General features: G+C 43.4%; 1 protein-coding gene across 17 annotated transcripts in view; it reads left to right on the top strand.

The window, feature by feature from the left end:
* Positions 1 to 276: 276 nt before the first annotated feature.
* CAMTA1 (calmodulin binding transcription activator 1) overlaps positions 277 to 19,460 on the top strand; it is a 980,974-nt gene continuing 961,790 nt past the window's right edge. For 6 of the 17 annotated variants that reach the window (XR_008492581.2, XR_008492582.2, XM_063668448.1 and 3 more), the window contains exon 1: positions 324 to 479. Coding sequence is in view for 15 of the 17 variants with exons in the window: in XM_063668448.1 (XP_063524518.1) it covers positions 435 to 479 (45 nt within the window). In the remaining 2 variants the exon portion in view is untranslated. Of the gene's footprint in view, positions 480 to 19,460 lie in introns of all 17 variants that reach the window. The other 11 variants (XM_054441126.2, XM_054441083.2, XM_054441073.2 and 8 more) reach the window with 8 other exon arrangements.

Here is a 19,460-nt window from a genome sequence, read left to right as displayed (position 1 = left end):
GAAACACTGTAGTGACGCCCAATCAAAACGCCACGTCTCGGCCTCGAGGAAATATTCCGTGTCGGGCCCGTCCTGATTGGACAGTTCTTTCGGATTCTGGCCACTAGGAAGCTTTGTTTAGGTCCGGAAGGCGGGCTTTCCTGGGAGTGGGTGGGGAGGGGGCGTTGATTCTTGACCAATGCTTTCAGTCCGTTGGGTGGTGACCGGCCAATGGGCCGGATGGATAGGACGCTCCTCCCGGAGAGTAGTGAGACCCCTGGTGCGGGGCGATTGGCGGCGGAAGCGATGAGTGGCAGCCGCAAGGCCCAACGGGCGCTGTGCGTGGGCCGTGGGGCGGGGCCAGGGCGGGTGCGCGGCGGCGGCGGGGTGGCTGGGCCGGCGGCGGCGGCGGTACGAGGCGCGCGCTCGGGGTCCCGGTCGCGAGGAGGAGGAGGATGTGGCGCGCGGAGGGGAAATGGCTGCCGAAAACAAGCCGGAAGGTAAGAGCCGGAGCGCGAGGGGCTGGGGGGCGGCGCGGCGGGCGGCGGGACCCGGCCCCGCCGGACATCCCGGGCATCGGCGGCGCCGGGCGGGAGCGCGGGGGCGCGGCGGGCGGGCGGGCGGGCGACCCGGCCGGGGAGGGGGCTGGCGGGGTGGGGGGGCGGAGCGCGGCCGAGTCCTGAGGTGACTCGCGGGGCCGGCGGAGCGCGGCGCCCCACACCCCACCCCCGGGGGCGGGCTGGGGCCGGAGGGGGCGGGGGGCTCGCGGGGCGGGGACCGGGCCCAGCGAGGAGGAGGAGCCGGCAGAGGGCCGGCGCCTCCCCCACCCGGACCGGGCATCCCCGCCGCTCCCGAGCCCGCTGCGCGGCCCCCGCACCCCCGGCGCTGGGTCCAGGGTGGGGGCCGCGGGGCGGAAAGTTTATCTGCCTCGGGTCCTCCTGGCCCCGCGCCCCACTGCTCCGGGCCGGTCCCCGTCGGGCGGCAGCGGCCGGCGCTCAGCCCTCGCCGGCCCCCTGCTCTCCGGCGGGCAGGGCCAGACGTACTCTCTCCGGCACCCTCTTCAGCCCCGTGGACGCCTCCCTGAGCGGGCGGGGGGTCCCCGAGCTTCTCCCCGCCAGGGGGACCCCGTCCTGCCGAGCGTCCCTCGGCCGAAGGGCCTCGTGTGACCCCTCCCCCTTCGCTTCCCGGGAAGGGAAGGGGGCCTGCGTAGCATCCCCGCCCCTCGCAGTCGTTCACATCCTACTCTTGCCCTTGCACCCTCACAGCCAGGAGGGTGGGGTCTCCGTTTCTATGGCAAGTGAGGATCTCCACACTCCCTTGCCCTTTACCTTCCATGACCCCGATCCTTCCTTGGCACAGGGGTCCGTCTGATCTGCTCATCTTTGGAATCTTTTGGGGTCTCTGCACACTCTCCGTTGACCCTTTTTGCCAGGACAAGGGGACTCGGGCTGCCCATGTTCTTCTTTCCTCACCCAGTGGATAGTGGGGGCTTGTGCAGCTCTGAAGTCATTTCTAAATAGGAAAGCAGACACTTCTTCCAGATCATGCATACTCTCGTACACTTTGCTGGGTTAGGGCGAGCTCATTTCCTAAATACCCTTTGAGTTGCCCTCCTTTTCTTGTGGAGACAACTGGACGTTCACCGTGCTCCTTTCCCCATTTGTGTGTCTACACTGACTTGTTCTCTCTTCTCGGAGTTCCTTGTCGGGGTGAGAGTGGGCGCCCCAATAAGATGTAGGGCAGGGCTTCCGTTGTGCCTAGTGCTTGAGTGAAAAGGGGCCACACTAGTTGCTCCTATGTCTGAGGAAGACCGGGGTATATTTTTGCTTGCACTTGACTCTTGTGTCTCAGGAGGGGGCACCCTTCATCAGTTGACACTACCTCACTGGGAAAAGGGTCATGTGACCTTGTTTTTTGATGTTTTGATTACTGTCTTCTGTGCAGTGAGAACCAGACTTTGTCCGTCCCACACTCAAGAGTCCTTGAACCTTTCCTGGATATAAACTTCCCGATTGTTTCTTGAGAGAACTCGTATCCTCCTCTGTGGCTTCTGCCTCCCAGGCAGCCATATTTAGTGAGCCTGTTACTTTGACTTTTTCTAATTTTCTCAAATTGTATTCATGTTGCCTGGGTAAGGAGAAGCCATATGCCTTTCCATTCAGAAAAGGGAGTGTAGACACCCGTGTCGCCCACATGCCATCCTGGAAGAGGTTGCTTGTGTGCTCCTTGTGTACTAGAACCTTCCTTTGGCTCTGGTGTTGTCTCTTGTGGGATCCAAACATTTCTTTAGATCTTGTAGCTTTCAGAAGGGGAAATTTGAATGGTTTCTGTTTTTTGCTGTTCCGGTTCTGTTTTGGAGAACCAGATCATGATGCTATATTCATTTGTTTACATATACATACATGTAGGTATACACAGATGAAATCACATTCGTTACATATACAGTGCACAGGAAGCTGGAAGGGTCAGATGACTAGCTCTACATTTTGGGTGCATATGGGGACCTTTATGTGTAATGATACAAATAGATATTAATGTTGTTGGTAACTCTTCAGGCTTAGAAGCAGCAGCAGAAGAATCACTGATAAATGGCCAATTCTGACCATTCTTTGGTTTGTAATGTGTACTGTACTGAATAAGCAGAACGACATCCTGCATGTTCACCAAGTCCCTGAATGTGCGAAGCGTACAGTGCCTGCCCATACGCATCGCAACTTTGGCACTCTGAATTTAGGGGGGTATTCGTTGCTTGATTCTGCATAGAGTGAAAAGTTCTTGATTTCTTTACTGCAGTGTAGGGGAAAGAGATTTCGTGTGTTTGGGCAAACGACAGGAGATGGGTGAGAAGAATATGTTTTCCTGTGACAGAACTAGGAACGAATGACCGTAAATATGTCCCTTTTGTATTTTGGCCATTTAAATAATTGAGAGAGGTTGTGAAATTAGCAAAACGTACCTGTGGAAAGGCCCTTGACGCTTCATGAGAGGATGGGGGACGTTATTCTTCGAGTTCTTTTCTCTTGGGCAGGGGAATGATTTGAGCCCTGTTGGCTCTAGTCAGGTGCTTTGCCTCTTCAGGTCTCCCTCCCTCCCTCCCTTTCTCCCTCTCTTTCTCCCTCCCTTTCTCCCTCCCTTTCTCCGTCTTTCACGAAATTCAGAATGGCTGCTAGCCGCTGTCACTCAGCAGGGAAGTCTTACTCTTTGACAGGCTTGGTGTGGAGACTCATCCTCCCCAACAAGTTCCGTTGGGCTCTGGGGCTTTGGCCTTTAAAGCTCTTTTCTAGCTCAGAGGCTTGCTTTGCCTCAGTTTACCGTGTAAGGAGAAGTGGCTCATCGGAGATTTGGTCAGCGCTGGTCTGTGACTCTGGACTTTGCCTTTCAGTTAGCATTGAGTCGTCCAGTGGGCCTAATTCCCAATGTCAGAAAGTAGAGCTTTTGAGCTCATTTTCTTGTTTTTGGTTTTAAATGTTTTTATGCTGTTCGTATTCTGGGTCTGTAGTCAGCTTGATGGGATTGTGTATTTTTAGGGGGTGTTATTAGGGAACTTCGGAAGAATGAAGCGTTGAATACCTGCTGTAGATGGTGTAGACTCAGCGCAGTCATCCCGTCTCCAGTGGTGGTTCTTCCTACCTTTCCTGCATGGCCGCATGGAGACTTTGGGAGTTTTCCCTGGTAAGCAGGGGGCTCCGTGCAAGGCGCAGTGGAAGGCAAAGTGGTAGAGGTTGGTTGGAAGAAGACACTTGAGGTTACTGTCTGAAGCTGGGCCCTTTTTCTTGAGTTTAATGTGGTTGTGTTTCTGTGTCACTGGTCGCCACAGATGATTGGAAATTAGCTTTTTCCTCTTACCCTGTAGTGCAGAATGCTCTGTTGCAGTTGGGCAGACTAGACGGGTTCTCTGAACCACATAGTTTCATCTTTCTGTTCGACTTTCTGTTAAGACATGACTCTTTCCTCTCCTTCACCCCTTACCTCCAGTTTTTGGGACTAGGTTGGGTGACCTCTTCCTCCTTTGTCTTCTTGAAGACCTTACTTATCCTGCTTCTGCAAATGTTGGGTTTCTCCATCTCATCATTGAGTGGATTCAAAGTGTTGACATACACAGAGCAACCTCTACTCAAGGTCAGATTGGGTCAGCTTTTCCTTTTCAAAAGAGTAGTGTTGCTCTTACTTGCTCTTTGAGACATATTTATGCATCCTGCTCAGCTGTGTTTTCTATTTCCTTAGTTTTTAGGCTCTGGCGGTTTTAGGCTTTCCCCCAGAAATAGCCTATTCTTTAGAGAGTAGTGTTTAGTTTAGTCCCCTGTTTTTGCTGGATGTCAGCCCATGTGTCCTGCTCGGTTTTTAATTCTTTGTGACTGATTTTGAGGTAGCCCATCTCAAAATCTTAACATTTTTTTCCCACTGTTTCATTACTTTGAGCCATTCTTCCTTTCCTGTTTGGGGGAAATACCCCTTTGTGTGCAGTTGTACTTCTTTCTCCCTTCCTTATGGAAAAAGCAGTAGAAGGTGATTCTCTTATTTTCTTCTGTTCCCTTCATAGTTGTGTCAGTTGCCTCTTTTGTGGAACCTTTGAATTTGCCCTTCTGGGGAGAAGTCATTTTTATATTTATACTCCCATGACTGGAATCATTCGTTCAGGAGACCTTTACCGAGCTTCTGTTATGTACAAGGAGCTGTAGGGGGTGATGTGACTTTGCTTGAGACCATATTGGATCTTGTTAGCCTTTTATATTAATGACATTTCAGTGTATCTTCTTTTTTTTTTTTTTTGAGACAGAGTCTCACTCTGTTGCCCAGGCTGGAGTGCAGTGGCACGATCTCGGCTCATGCAACCTCTGCCTTCCAGGTTCAAGCGATTCTCCTGCCTCAGCCTCCCAAGTAGCTGGGATTACAGGCCTGCACCACCATGTCCGGCTATTTTTTTTTTGTATTTTTAATAGAGATGGGGTTTCACCATGTTGGTCAGGTTGGTCTTGAATTCCTGGCCTCAAGTGATCCTCCTACCTCAGCCTCCCTTGCCTCAGCCTCCCAAAGTGCTGAGATTACAGGCACAAGCCACCACACCTGGCCTTCGGTGTGGTGCTTGTCTTAATGCTTGTCTTAATGCTTGTCTTTTATATAGTCTTGTAAGGAATTTTTTTTTTCTGATTTTTAAGTTTTTGGATTGTTAACTTACAAAGGTATAGTGTAATAGTGTGCTATCTTGTTGAACTTTTTTTCCTCCTCTCAGCAGGAGTGGGGGTGGTGAAGAGGGTGGGAGGGTGGACTGGGAGAGGCATTTAGCAGCTTTCCCCCAGACTGTGTGCAGTGTGTGTGTGTGTGTGTGTGTGTGTGTGTGTGTGTGTGTGTAGACAAAAGTAAAGTCAGCCTTCTTAATCTGATTGTGTGGGCATAACTTTTAGGTCGTTTAGATACATGATTGGTTGGAATGCTTATTTAATATTTGAACGGCAGCATCGCACTAGGCATTCTGTAGAACATAGAGTCAAATGTATTTTTTATATAAGGAAGTGGTAGAAAAATATTTTTCTCTTCTGATTAACTGATATGGTTCATATTAGATAGTGAGAACTGTATGGGCTGCTGTTACATTTTCACTGCCACGAAGAATTGTATCCAAATTTAATACCTAATTGATGCTCATTCTTAGGCTGGTATCTGATATAATTATCACTTTTATTATGTGACTTTTAATTTGTGCTTTTTAATGGTATTATTATTTTTGTAAATTGCCTCAAATTCTTTGTGGGTACAGGTTAGGTATAAATAATGATAATAATAAAAATTACTAACAATTTGAAATGCCTGTTTTCTTTTTTCCTCTATTAAATTAGATTTACCATCTCCACAACGTATATAGAAACCAATTCTGCTAGTATTTCACTCTTGTGAAAACTCCTGTGTGAGATTTGTAGTATGTGGTTTGGCAGTATCCTTTGGTCATGTGAGTATGTGACTGAGTGTATTTTGTGTTGACAAGTGATGTGTGTGTTTCTTCTGCGTTTCCATGATACAGATCTTTTCCTAAGGTGTTGTGTATCTTCTATAATCATGTACTATGTCCTTTTTTTTTTTTCAAATGTTCTAGGTGACTTAAATCCGACCTCCCTTTCTTTTCTTCGGCCTTTCCTTTTATTTTTTGTCCTTTCCCACATAGAGAGGTTTCTTCACTGCCCTGTCATTATTATAAAAAAGTATTTGTAGATGTACTGTATTTGTAGCCTTTTAGTAAGAAGGGGATGCCCACCATCCCTTTGTACTGTAGCACAAGGCATTGCTTCTTCTTGTTTCCCTAAGAATAGGTAGATGGAATGAGATTTAAGCCACAAGGCCGCTGGTAATAGTATTTGTAACTAGATAGCATCTATAGATAAAACACTGGGTCCTTCCTGCTCTGGGCCTCCCCATGTAGGATTTTGGAAATTTATTTTTGCTGCATTTAGCCAGCTTCTTTCTGTCTCTTTGACTTGATACAATAAATTTCTTTAAGCACAGCCAAGTATATTATTTCATTTGGAGCCTTCGTTTACGAGGAAGTATGGGGGCCTCTCCTAATGTTCCTTTGCCTGTTATATATAGTACTGCCTTTAGTTTTTGGTGTGTTTGAGAGTGAGAGTGAGAGGCATTCTTGCTCTACTACTTTGTCTGTGTAACTTGAATAAGAGTGTACGGTCATTCACTCTGTTTTCCAGATAGTGTATAATCTTTCTTTTTATTTTTCTTGAATACCTAATCAGGTTCGAGCTAGAGGTTGATCCGACTATCATATCCTTTTATTTTGTGCCATCCCTGGATATAGTGTCCCTTAGTCCTGTGATTAAGCCATGTTCCTATTCTGTCATTAGAGAGAGAGACTTATAAACATATAGATGGTCTCCCATGATAATTGTCATGCATTTATAAGGAAAGTGTTTCTTTTCTTTTTTTTTTTTTTGAGACTGAGTCTTGCTCTGTTGCCCAGGCTGGAGTGCAGTAGCACGATCTCGGCTCCTTGCAACCTCCGTCTTCCAGGTTCAAGCGATTCTCCTGCTTCAGCCTCCCGAGTAGCTGGGATTACAGGTGTGCACCACCATGCCCGGCTAATTTTTTTTTGTATTTTTAGTAGAGACGGGGTTTCACCATGTTGGCCAGGTTGGTCTTGAATTCCTGGCCTCAAGTGATCCACCCACCTAGGCCTCCCAAAGTGCTGAGATTACAGGCATGAGCCAATGTGCCTGGCCGGAAGTGTTTCTTTGTATAAATTGACAATGGAGAGCATTTCACGTGATGGGACGAAGTAAAGGGTGAGTAAAGTGTGGTTTTTTTTTTTTTGGTTTTTTTTTTGCCATCAGTATGCTAGCTGTATATTTCTAAGGTTGTATTGCATCCTTCTGCTTTGAACACCATTGCTTATAGAAGGTCATGGGCCTCCTGTGTAAAGGTTGGTACTGTTTCCTGAGCATTTTTTTTTTTTTTTTACCTCATTACCCTGGACTTACAGAGAAATATTATGTACCACATTGCAAAGAGAGGCCAATGGTCAGCCACATTATTTCCCCTTTTGCTCTTTTTTTGGAGGATTGTTCATTTACTTTGAACTGATTGACATGGCATAAGATGGAATGACTAGAGATTTTTTTTTTTAAAGGTTCCTCCATATTCAACCTCAGTGTTTGGCCCTTTCCTGACATAGTTGCTTGTTCTCCTGTACATGAATCCTTTTGCAGTGACTTTCTTGTTTTTGTTTTTCAAATTTAGCCAGGACTTTCAAGTCACGTAACATATCCTTTCCTGAGACTGTGAGCCGAAGGTAACTTCGAGGAAGATATGGTTGTTTGGGGCTGTATTCATCACTCTGCTCTCTACGTTTTTGTAGTTTTCATGTGTACAAAGTGACATTTCTTGAAAGAAACGTTTGGGGCTGTGTTCTTAATAGTTTTAAACATGTTATTATGTGGAGACTAAGTGGCATAGGTCTCACCCCAACTTCATTTCTTCATACCATCTAAAATACATCCCCCACCCCATATATATCTCCCCTCCCCCCCAATCCCAAAACAACAGTCATAACAACAGAAAAGCAAAACCTTATGAAGCCCAGCTCTGATTGATTCTGCTGTGCAGTTCAGTCACTAGTTTTGGACAGGTGCATAAGCAGATAATTTTTGGATGCGTAATATTCTCAATGGGGCTGATGTGTGACTTTTGGGACATAGAGCATTCATTTGTTCAACAGACCATGCAGGATCTCTTCCATTTTTTTTTCCCTTATCAGTTACCACAAGGTAAGATTATGTATTCAGTCACTTAAAAACACTTGCAAAGTAGATTTTTCTCCATTTATTCCCATCTAACCATTGGAATAAATGCTGACAATAGTAAATTACCATGTCCCTATTTTTGTGTTCAACATGTCTAAGAGAATGGGGAGCTAACTTCCAGTAAGGGCAGTACAGTCAGTCATGACTCTTTCTCCATGTAGCCTGTGCATTTTGCAGTGGTGATTTATACTTTCAGCTAAATTTAGTGTCTATAACAAGGGATACATCAGATGTTTAAGTTCATTTAATCTTTTTTACAGTGTACATTCAACAAGGTGTATTTGTGTTATATTAGAATGATGTACAGATACAACCAGAGGTATTCTTTCAACTTAAAGAGAGAGAGAGAGAAAGCCTTTCTTTTTACAAGTTTTGAAGAAAAGTTATTGTCTATTTTTCCTTCATGGTGCTTGATTTAGATTGCCAGGAGTCATTTCTGAAGGTATATTAATACAATCAAGAATTAATCTTTTTAAAACTTAGATTTGTTTTTTAATCCTTTTCTGAAAAGTCATTTCTGAGGATATATGTGCCCTGTTGGTTTTCTGGGCACTTGGATATCAAATCATTTGGGAGTGATAATAAGAAATTGGTACAAAGTGTGAAATTATCCGATAGAAAAAAGATGTTATAGTGGAAAAAAATTACTCATTTATGATTAAAAATAATCTCAAAGTGATGATTGGAAGTATAAATTCAGATATTTGAAGAAGAAATGGAATGTTGATAGGGTTATTGTATTGAATCGACACATGTACACATATAAATAATGCTCCCCAAAATGGGGACGCTTAGAGGACAAATAAATTGATTGGATTGGTTTTAAGAAAAATATTAAGTTTGTCTTTTTAAAAAGTAATTGAAATAACCCTTCTTAGTGAAGAAAATGAAAACTTTGGTGGAAGCTCAGCAGAATGGAATATTTACAAAGATTCAGGAGAAGGATTTTTTTATTGCGAATCCACAAGGGGGTAGTGATGTTCTTTCAAAGATATTTGTGGTGGCAACAATGTGAGATGATCTCTTCATATTTTAGATTTACAGATAAAACTGGCATGTTTGCATTTTAACTTAATAAGATCTTCTTTTTAAAATGTTTATTGGCAAAATTGTTTATTGCTTAAATTAAAAAAAAAATCCATTTTGGGTGAATGGCTACTTTAAGCCATATGAATGGTAAAGAAGAGAGAATGTCCTTACAGTTTTGTACTTTGGAGAGGTTACCAAGGATGTGAGGGTCACTGTTATTTTCTAAGAATGTAATAATCTTCAATTCCCTGGGAAACATTAGACATCCAGGAATCAGTTACTTAAGCGTCCTGAATAAAAGGATTTTAGTAAATTGTGTCTAAACTTTACAGAAGTTTGTATTATTACTTGTATTTTCAGTGCTGCCGAGAGATGAAAAATATGAACAATCCATGCCACTAGCCACTTTCAATAGTTCTAAGTAAATCAAATTTTTATAATCTTTCTTTTTTATTAGTTTATATTACATCATTAGATAAAGGCTTTTTTTTGTTTTGTTTTGTTTTTTTCTTCCCTCACATAAAAATTCAGGAGCTTTCTTCTGGTCACTGAGTTCCACCCCATATTATTCAGAATTACTTAAAATCCGGTGTGGTATGCCTGTGCTGGGTCATTTTCGGTGGAGGACTGCCTGGCTGTATTATGCACTCAGTTTTGAAAGTTATGCCACGTGGTGGGAGAAAGATTTAAAGTTGGGGGGGCGACTGTGTCCTACTTATTTAGAGACACAACTAGTCATCACCTGTAAAAAATGTTACTTCTTTTAAAACTTATTTTATCTTATTTTTTTTTTAGAGACAGGGTCTTGCTCTGTTGCCCAGACTAGAGTGCAGTAGTGCAATCCATAGCTCACTGAAGCCTTGGCCTCCTGTGCTGAAATGATCCTTCTGCCTCAGCCCCGAGTGACTGGGACTACAGGTGTGTGTCACCATACCTGCTTAGGTTTTTTTTTTCCTCTTTTTCGTAGAGATGGGGTCTTGCTGTGTTGCCCAGGCTGGTCTTGAACTCCTGGTCTCAAGCAGTCCGTCTGCCTCAGCCTCCCGAAGTGCTGGGATTTACAGGTGTGAGCTACCATGCCCTGCCTAAAAAATATTATTTCTAACAGTAACACGAAATAATTATGTGGTTTAGAAATTATGATAGTTTGTGCCATATACCTTGTATATTTTTCATTTTTGGTTCGTGGAAAAGGTTGTTAATTGAGCTTTTCTCTTTTTTTCTCCATTCCCTCATTCTGAGCAAGGAATGACTTTTTCTTTTATTTCCTTTACGAAATGACTTTGGTGTTTTAACATTCCAGAAGATACACTGTTTTTTGTATGCTACTCTAAACTCTGCTGGGAACCGAACTATGACGTCAGCATTTTCATTCATTAATGTGATTCTTCTAAATTTTTTTCCTGTTTTGTATTCCTGAGCTGACTTCTGGCACATGCACAAATCAGTTTACCATTAGTCAGCCCATAAATCACTGATAAAAGGTAAAACAAAAGATAAGATACTGGAGTTATTTTGATAGTGCTATAGTTCTCATGCTGATTTGCATCAGTACAGTTTGGATAAGGTTTCTGGCTAAACAGATTGAAACCTAAAAAGTCAATTTAATTATCTCCTGATTTTGTGACTTGAACTGTGTTGTGAACATATCGGCACAATATTTTTGTTCTTACAGGAGGTTGAGAGTGCTGTGCTGTGGCTCCTTTGTTATAAAATAGCAGTTCTTTTTTTTTTTTTTGGAGACGGTCTCACTGTGTCACTCAGTCTGGAGTGTAGTGGCATGATCTCTCTCGGCTCACTGCAGCCTCGACTTCTTGGGCTCAGGTGATCCCTCAGCCTCCCAAGTAGCTGGGACTACAGGCATGCGCCACCATGCCTGCCTAATTTTTGTATTTTTTGCGGAGATGGAGTTTCGCCGTGTTGCCCAGGCTGGTCTCCAACTTGTAAACGCAAGTGATCCACCCACCTTGGCCTCCCAGAGTGCTGGGATTACAGGCGTGAGCCACTGAGCTGGCCTAAAGTAGCATTTCTTGTATAATTTGATTAAGTTGGAAGATTATATTATGCTTTATCTCAGAGAGGTTAGGCCTAGAGATTAAATGATGTTTTATTCAAATTATCTTTGTAATGGATTTAGATTTTTTTTTGGAGCATTTTCTTGCCTTTGACGTATTTTAAATAACTTCATTTTTTGATACTTTTATTTTAGTATATTATTATTGTGATGGAACTAGCATAGTATTCCTTGTATTGGACTTAGGGTGCATCTACCCTGGATTGTGCACTCGTGTAGCTGTTGACTCCAGTTTCTTCTCTAGGGAGGTCACTGCTTGCAGTTTAGTACTACGTTAGAACAGTTCCTGAAGAAATCTTATTTGGAGTTTTCTTCTGCAGGCCAAATTTCAGGCTAAGCCTCCGGCCCATAGTATCTTTCAAGCCTGCTGTAGCTGATGAATGGTGAGCCATAAAAAAGTTCATTTTCTCTACTTTCGTGGGGTATTTGCTGACTTTCTGGATACTCAATTGCCAAGAAACATTTAGAAATAAAACGTGTTATATTTAGGAATCATCATTTTAGCTAAATAATAATTCATGATTAGAATTGATGATTCAAGCTGCAATCACTTTGATTGATAGCCAGTCTTACTCTTGAGATCACTTTTTTTTCTGAGACGTTCTTGTTTTGTCATCCAGGCTGGAGTGTAGTGGCATGATCTCGTGTCACTGCAGCCTCCACTTCCCGGGCCTAAGCAATCCTCCTGCCTCAGTCTCCCAAGTGGCTGAGACTATAGGTGCACGCCACCATGCCAGGCTAATTTTTGTAGAGACGGGGTTTTGCCGTGTTGTCCAGGCTGGTCTCATACTACAGGGCTCAAGTGATCCTCCTGCATCGGCCTCCCAAAGTGCTGGGATGACAAGCATGAACCACCACGTTCGGCTGAGATGACTTTTTATTTTTTATTTATTGGGGTTTTTTTTTTGAGATGGAATCTAGCTCTGTCACCCAGGCTGGAGTGCAGTGGCGTGATCTTGGCTCACCGCAACCTCTGCCTCGCGTGTTCAAGCAATTCTCTTACCTCAGCCTCCTGAGTAGCTGGGATTACATGCACGCACCACCATGCCTGGCTAATTTTTGTTTTTTTAGCAGAGACGGGGTTTTACCATGTTGGCCAGGCTGGTCTCAAACTCCCGACCTCAGCTGATCTGCTTGCCTTGGCCTCCCAAAGTGCTGGGATTACAGACGTGAGCCACCGCGCCCGGCCTGAGATGACTTTTTAAATGCCATAACAACTCACAGATCCTGTGTCCCCCCATTCTTTAACTAGAGCTTTGTGTTCTTTTAGGTTAAACTAAATTATCTAATAGGTAACAGAAGAGTGGTCTTTTAGCTGGCTTTCTCCTTTCAGTAGATTTGCTAAAAGAAAGGAAATAAAAGCAAGTAAACTGTGAATAAACATTGAAGATGACTTAAATGACATTGTTTTCCCTAATAACGAAATAATTTATATATATTTAAATATAATTTCTATAAAAGAATCTATTTGCAAGTGACCATTATGAAGAAAGGAATTTTTTTTTTTTTTTGAGACGAAGTCTTGCTCTTGTCCCCCAGGCTGCAGTGCAGTGGCACAATCTTGGTTCATTGCAACCTCCGCCGCCTCGGTTCAAGTGATTCTCCTGCCTCGCCCCCCGAGTAGCTAGGATTACAGGCGCTGAACACCACGCTGGGCTAATTTTTGTATTTTTAGTTGAGACATCATGTTGGCCAAGCTGGTCTTGAACTCCTGACCTCAGGTGATCCACCCACCTTGGCCTCCCAAAGTGCTGGGATTACAGGCGTGAGCCACCGCACCCAGCCTAAAAAAGGAATATTTAATGTTAGAGGGCTCTGTAAAAACCCCCTAATTTTCAAAGCCATGTGCCACTGTAGTATTTATGAAAAGTTATGGGCTGTTATTATTAGGTTTCAAAAAGTCTGGAATACTGGCGGTAGCATCAGCATTATTTATTTATTCATTTATCTTTTGAGACGGAGTCTCGCTCTGTCGCCCAGGCTAGAGTGCAGTGATGCAAGCTCCACTTCTCAAGTTCATGCCATTCTCCTACCTCAGCCGCTTGGGTAGCTGGGACCACAGGCGCGCGCCAACACACCCGGCTAATTTTTTTAAATTTTTTTAGTAGAGATGAGGTTTCACCATGTTAGCCAGGATGGTCTTGATCTCCTGACCTCATGATCCGTCCGCCTCTGCCTCCCAAAGTGCTGGGATTACAGACGTCAGCCTCCGTTCCTGGCTAAAGCGTTATCATTTTTATCTAACCCTGAACCAATCAGTGATTGCTTAGTTCTCTAGCCGTGAAGGCTTTGCACTTCCTAGACAGCTTTTAGAACAAGCCCACTTGGATTCCCAGCTCAAACTCTTTCCTTTTTACTATTTGTTTATTTATTATTTATTTATTCGTTACTTATTAATTAAAAAAATTTTTTAGAGACAGAGTCTTGATCTGTCACCCAGGCTAGAGTGCCATCACAGCTCACTGCAACCTTGAACTCTTGGGTTCAAGTGATCCTCCTGCCTCAGCCTCCTGAGTAGTGAGGACTACGGGCGTGTGCCACCACACCCGGCTAATTCTTTTTTAATTTTATGGAGAAAGGGTCTTGCTATGTTGCACAAGCTTGTCTTGTACTCCTGGCCTCAAGCAATCATCCTGTCTCAGCCTCACAAAGTGCCAGGCTTACAGGCATGAGCCACTGTGCCTGGCTTGTACTCTTCTTTCACTAGCTGGGAATGCTGGTGAGCAGGACTCAAGGATCGTAGCAGAGCTGCATTCTGTACTGTCTTTGCTGCCACTTAGGTGGACCAGGAGCTAGAAGCCTTTCTCTCCATGGCCTCCATACCTTCTTTTACCAGATGGTATTTCTGCATTTATCACTCTTGATTCCAGCACAGCTTTTCCTCATCTTGCTTTTCTCAGACCTCAGCTCTTATATAATGAGATAGTTGGTAGTCATTTTGAGGGGATTCATGTATTGGGTAAAGGGTTGTCCTAGTGATGACCTCGAAAGTTCCTTCCCATTAATAATAATTACTATTAATAATTAATAGCAGTAACTAATGATAAAATAGAACAATTGCAACAATATACTGTAATAAAAGTTGTGTGAATGTGGTCTCTCTCTCTCTCAGATTATCTTATTGTACCATACTCACCTATTTTTGGACCTTAGTTGACCGCTCGTAACTGAAACCATGGATAAGAGGGGGACTATTGTGTAAGGAAATGAAGTCGGAGATATGGAATTTCATTTCAGGGCTTGCTTTCCTGATATTCAGCTATTCTGTATAACTGTATCTTTTCCTTTTGAGGTCCTTGCTCCAGGAAATAATATGTTGACTCGAGCTGTATGGGGGGATTTGAACTACAGACACTCAGATGTCTCTTTTCTGAGGTACATAGAGGGCTTAATTTTTTAGGTCTGTCTGTTTAATATACTATATTTACTTTAAAAAACGTAGGCCGGGTGCTGTGGCTCACGCCTATAATCTCAGCACTTTGGGAGGCTGAGGCAGGAGGATTGCTTTAGCCCTGGAGTTCGAGACCAGCCTGGGCAACATAGTGAGACCTTGTCTCTACTAAAAATAGAAAAAATTAGCCAGATGTGGTGGTGTGCGCCTGTGATCCCAGGTACCTGGGAGGCTGAGGTTGGAGGTTTACTTGAGCCCTTGAGGTCAAGGCTGCAGTGAGCTATGATCGCGCCACTGCTCTCCAGTCTGAATGACAGAGTGAGACCCTGTCTCAAAACAAACAAAATGTAAAAAAATTTAAAATTATTAAAAAAGATGTACAACACCAACATATTCATAGTTATTCTGTATGGCAGATCTGAGGTCTTTGTTCAGACATAGATGAGGGTGCCTAGTTTTGGAAAATAGACTTAAATAATATATGATTACAGATGAAAAATATTTGCTAACCTCAGACTTTTTATGTTTAAGGTAGTATTTATATTCATTTAGTTGTACTTTCTGGAGTTGATTAATACAACCGTTATTAAAATCTGTCGATTCCCAGTAATTCAGTAAATGAAGACTCTTCCTATTTAGAAACTCGTGTGGATTGGGGAGTTGCTGTGGGCCCACTGTCATTGATCATATCACATCTTCACTTGAACCTACACCCTGGGCTACTATAGGCCTCGCATTTGGAGAGGCCGTGAACATAATTTATTTTTGTAAGTTTCTTTCATTTTTAAAGATACTGAGAGGCAAGTTGAAGTTCCTGGTGTTCGTGTAAACATTCCCTGCCTTATCCTTTCCATCTCAGCCATTATGAAATATTCTGGCTGAATCATTTGGTTTCACAAAGCTTTGATGGAAGTTTCTTCCTCATTTGGTTTTATTGATAGAGGCTGTTGTGCTAAAAAGAAAGCTATAACAAGTTAGAAAGGTGGAGAGTGGGTACTTAACATTTTTGAAGTACCTGTCTTTCTTCCTAGGGGTCCTCCAGAAATTGATCATAGATAACTTGACCAAATTCAAGGCCCAGAGATTTATTCCAGGCATTCTGGGAGGGAAGAAACATCAGTTTTTCTATACTGAATCTAATTATTCTAAATATTTCCCACTGCAGCTTGTATGAATGTTGTCTGATGCAAATATGGTGATAGTGGCGACCTCTCTAACTGGGCTAAATATCCTTGACAGCTTTTTATCTGTCCTCTCCAAGTATTTTTAGTCTCTTTAGCTTCTGTGGCCATGTCTGGAGGAACTGAGGATGGATTTAGTTGCTTTGGTGCTGCTCCAAGTTGTTGTGGGTGCTCTTTGCTACCTTCGTCACTGTCCTGCTACAGTCCCGCCACTGATGAGGCGCCTGGTCCTTGTCATTTGATGAGGGAACATAAACACTTGTTTAATAAAAATAAAAAAGTCATGATTTTCAGAATGCTTTGAAAATAAGCTATGGCTAGTGGTGATACACAATGGGAATGTCCCTTAATTTCACTAAATTGTATGCTCAAAAAGGGTTAAAGTGGTAAATTTTATGTTATGCATATTTTACCATAATTAAGAAAATAAAAACTTCAAATGGATTTGAAGCTTAATGAGAAAACTAGTTATAATGTCCTAACAGTAAATATATGGCCAATATTTTCATGACCCCAAGGTGGGAGGCTGTGCCTTAAATAAACTGTCAGAATCACACATTAAAAAAAAAATAAATAAGTGATGGTAATCAGGCCCTGAGGTTCATTGATACAGAAAGTGATTTTTAGGTGAGATTTTAATATTTGCAATATTTATATTTGTAAAGAGGATTGGCTATAGCTCATTCGGAAAAGTCTGAGGTTCTTAATGAACACTAGGAAACAGATGGTTTGGGGTTGATGTCAGGGAAGGTAAGCAGGCCCTGCTTTAGATTAGAGCACTTTTGATTGCAAGTCCCGTAAGCCACACAGTTTAGGCCAAGTGAAAGCAGTTTTAGTCTAAGAAGAGCAGAAGCAATCGTAGCCTCCCGGGACAGAAACTGAAGTGCAGCTGGGCTGTAGGAACTGGATCTGGAGAGTCTGGAGTACATGTTTTCTCTGGAGCTAGGCTTTTTCCGTTCACATGTAGCTTCCTTGCTTAAGGTACATGTAGTGGCCTTAGTCATGGCTCCTGCATGTGACTCTAGTTCCAGTGCTCACATCATCTGACTCCCATTTCTGTGTCTCAGTACGGAAGTACTCAAGACTGGGAGACTGGGCATTGGGCTGACTCCTCTCAGCCAGTTGCTTTGTTTCCACCGGCCAGGTGATCATCCCACTCCGGTCGACTATGAAAGAAGGTTGGTTAGATCCAGCAGCCTGCTGATCATTTAGAGGGTCTTAGAGTGAGAGGAGATTGTGTGAGAAGCTGGTTATCATAGCAGGGGGTCCTGGCACCTCAAACTCTGTCACCATCAAACAGTGTAAAAGAAAAGATATTGACTCCTAAAGGAGTGTCTTATGTTCAGATGCTATAGTGTTTTGCAGAGAAAGTGTTCAGTGTAGCTACAGATAGGAGGCCGAGTGTCCTTGGTCAGCCAGCCTGGGTGTGTGTGGAGTAAGTTAGTGGTGGGTGTAGTAACTGTCTCAAAGCTTTTTCTTTGTCTGTCTGTCTCTCTTTTTTTTTTTTTTTGAGACAAGGTCTTGTTCTGTCGCCCAGGCTGGAGTGCAGTAGCACAATTTCAGCTCACTGAAGCCTCGACAGCCTGGGCTCAAGTGATCCTCCCACCTCAGCCCCCCAAGCTGAGGACTTAGCTGGAAAACACAGGCATACGCCACCATGCCTGGCTAATTTTTATGTTTTTAGTAGAGACAGGGGTTTCATTATGTTGCCTAGGCTAGTCTTGAACTCTTGGCCAGCTCAAGCGATCCACCTGCCTCAGTCTCTCAAAGGGCTGGGATTACAGGCGTGAGCCACTGTGCCCGGCCCCAGAACTTTTTCTTTGAATAGTGGAGAAGCAGAACACCTTGGAATGCTAAGGTCTTTGCAGTCTTTGCCCTGTGGGTGTTCTCAGGTAGAATCGGGCAGTTTGGGTGATGTCAGTATCATTTGAGGTCTTCCACAGTTCAGCTATTTGGGTGGGCTTCCCCACTTTTCCCCTTGTTTTGGATTGGTAAACATAAAAGGATGGAGATGTGTATGTATCCTTAGTAAGAAAGGGAGACATTGCCTTCAGAATGGGTAGAAAGCAGAAAACAAGCGGGGAAGAAAACAGAAAACAGCCTCTCTTTAAGTGTATGTTGCTGCCTGTGTGCACAGTCCTTCACCTTTTCCTTAGTATGTCCCTCCTGCCTCTGATCTCTTGTTCTTGATTTTTCATGGTAGAAGGAGGAAACAAAATTATAGAAGACAGGTGGAAGACTGTGAAGGAATAGTAGTTTGGAGATAACTATGTAAAGGGCTAATAGCCTGCACACCATTGAATTCTCTGAATTTACAGCTGTTTAGTAATTGATGTTTCATAGTGTTAACCTTGAGTAAATTCAGAAAAGCAATACTGAGTATGTTCTGCTAAACAAAAGAGGAAAGTATATGTTTTTAAAGAAACAACCTTCACAGTAGTTTCAGTAGTTAAAGGGATTTGGTTCCTTTTAAAATTATTTTATTTCTTTTTAAAAATGGTCTCACTCTGTCATCCAGGCTGGAGTGCAGAGGTGTGATCATAGCTCACTGGAACCTTGAATTCCTGGGCTCAAGTGATCCTCCTGCCTCAGACTCCCAAGTGGTTAGGAGTACAGGCATGTATCACCATGCCCAGCTGATTAAAATTTTTTTTTTTTTGGCCAGGCATGGTGGCTAATGCCTGTAATCCCAGCACTTTGGGAGGCTGAGGCGGGTGGATCGCCTGAGGTCAGGAGTTCCAGACCAGCTTGGCCAACATGGGTGAAACCTCTTCTCTACTAAAAAAAAATACAAAAAGCCGGGCATGGTGGTGGGTGCCAGTAATCCCAGCTACTTGGGAGGCTGAGGCAGGAGAATCAGTTGAACCCGGGAGGCGGAGGTTGCAGTGTGCCGAGATTGTGCCATTGCACTCCAGCCTGGGAAATGAGCAAAACTCTTTTTTTTTTTTTTTTTTTTTTTGGTAAAGACAGGGTCTCAATATGTTGCCCAGGCTGATCTTAAACTCCTGGCCTCAAGTGATCCTCCAGCCTTGGCCTCCCAAAGTGCTGGGATTGCAGGTATAAGCCACTGTGCCCAGCCTGATTTGTTTTTTAATAATAGCTTAAGATGTAATTCATATATTGTAAAATTAACCCTTTTAAAATATATAATTGAGTGGGTTTTCTTTTGTATGTTTACATGTTTTGTGCAACTGTCCCCACTCTCTAATTCCACATTTTCATCACTCCAAAAAGAAAATCTCTACCCATTAGCAGCCACTCCCTGTTGCCTCCTCCTCCTCCCAGCCCTAGTCAGTTACTAATCTGCTTTATTTCTTTATGGATCTTTATGCCTAGTCTGAACATTTCATATAAATAGAATCATGTAGTGCTTGTCCTCTGTGACTTGACTGGCTTGTTTCCCTTAGCATAATGTTTTCAAGGTTTTTATCTCTGTTGTATGTAGCATGTACTGTTACTTCATCCTTTTTTTAAAATTTTAAAATTTTTAATTTAATATAATAGAGATG

The sequence above is a fragment of the Pongo pygmaeus genome, chromosome 1 (assembly GCF_028885625.2).
Source record: "Pongo pygmaeus isolate AG05252 chromosome 1, NHGRI_mPonPyg2-v2.0_pri, whole genome shotgun sequence".
Classification (NCBI taxonomy): Eukaryota; Metazoa; Chordata; class Mammalia; order Primates; family Hominidae; genus Pongo; species Pongo pygmaeus.
Note: the sequence above shows the minus strand (reverse complement) of the source record. Positions and strands in the feature narration are given on the sequence as shown.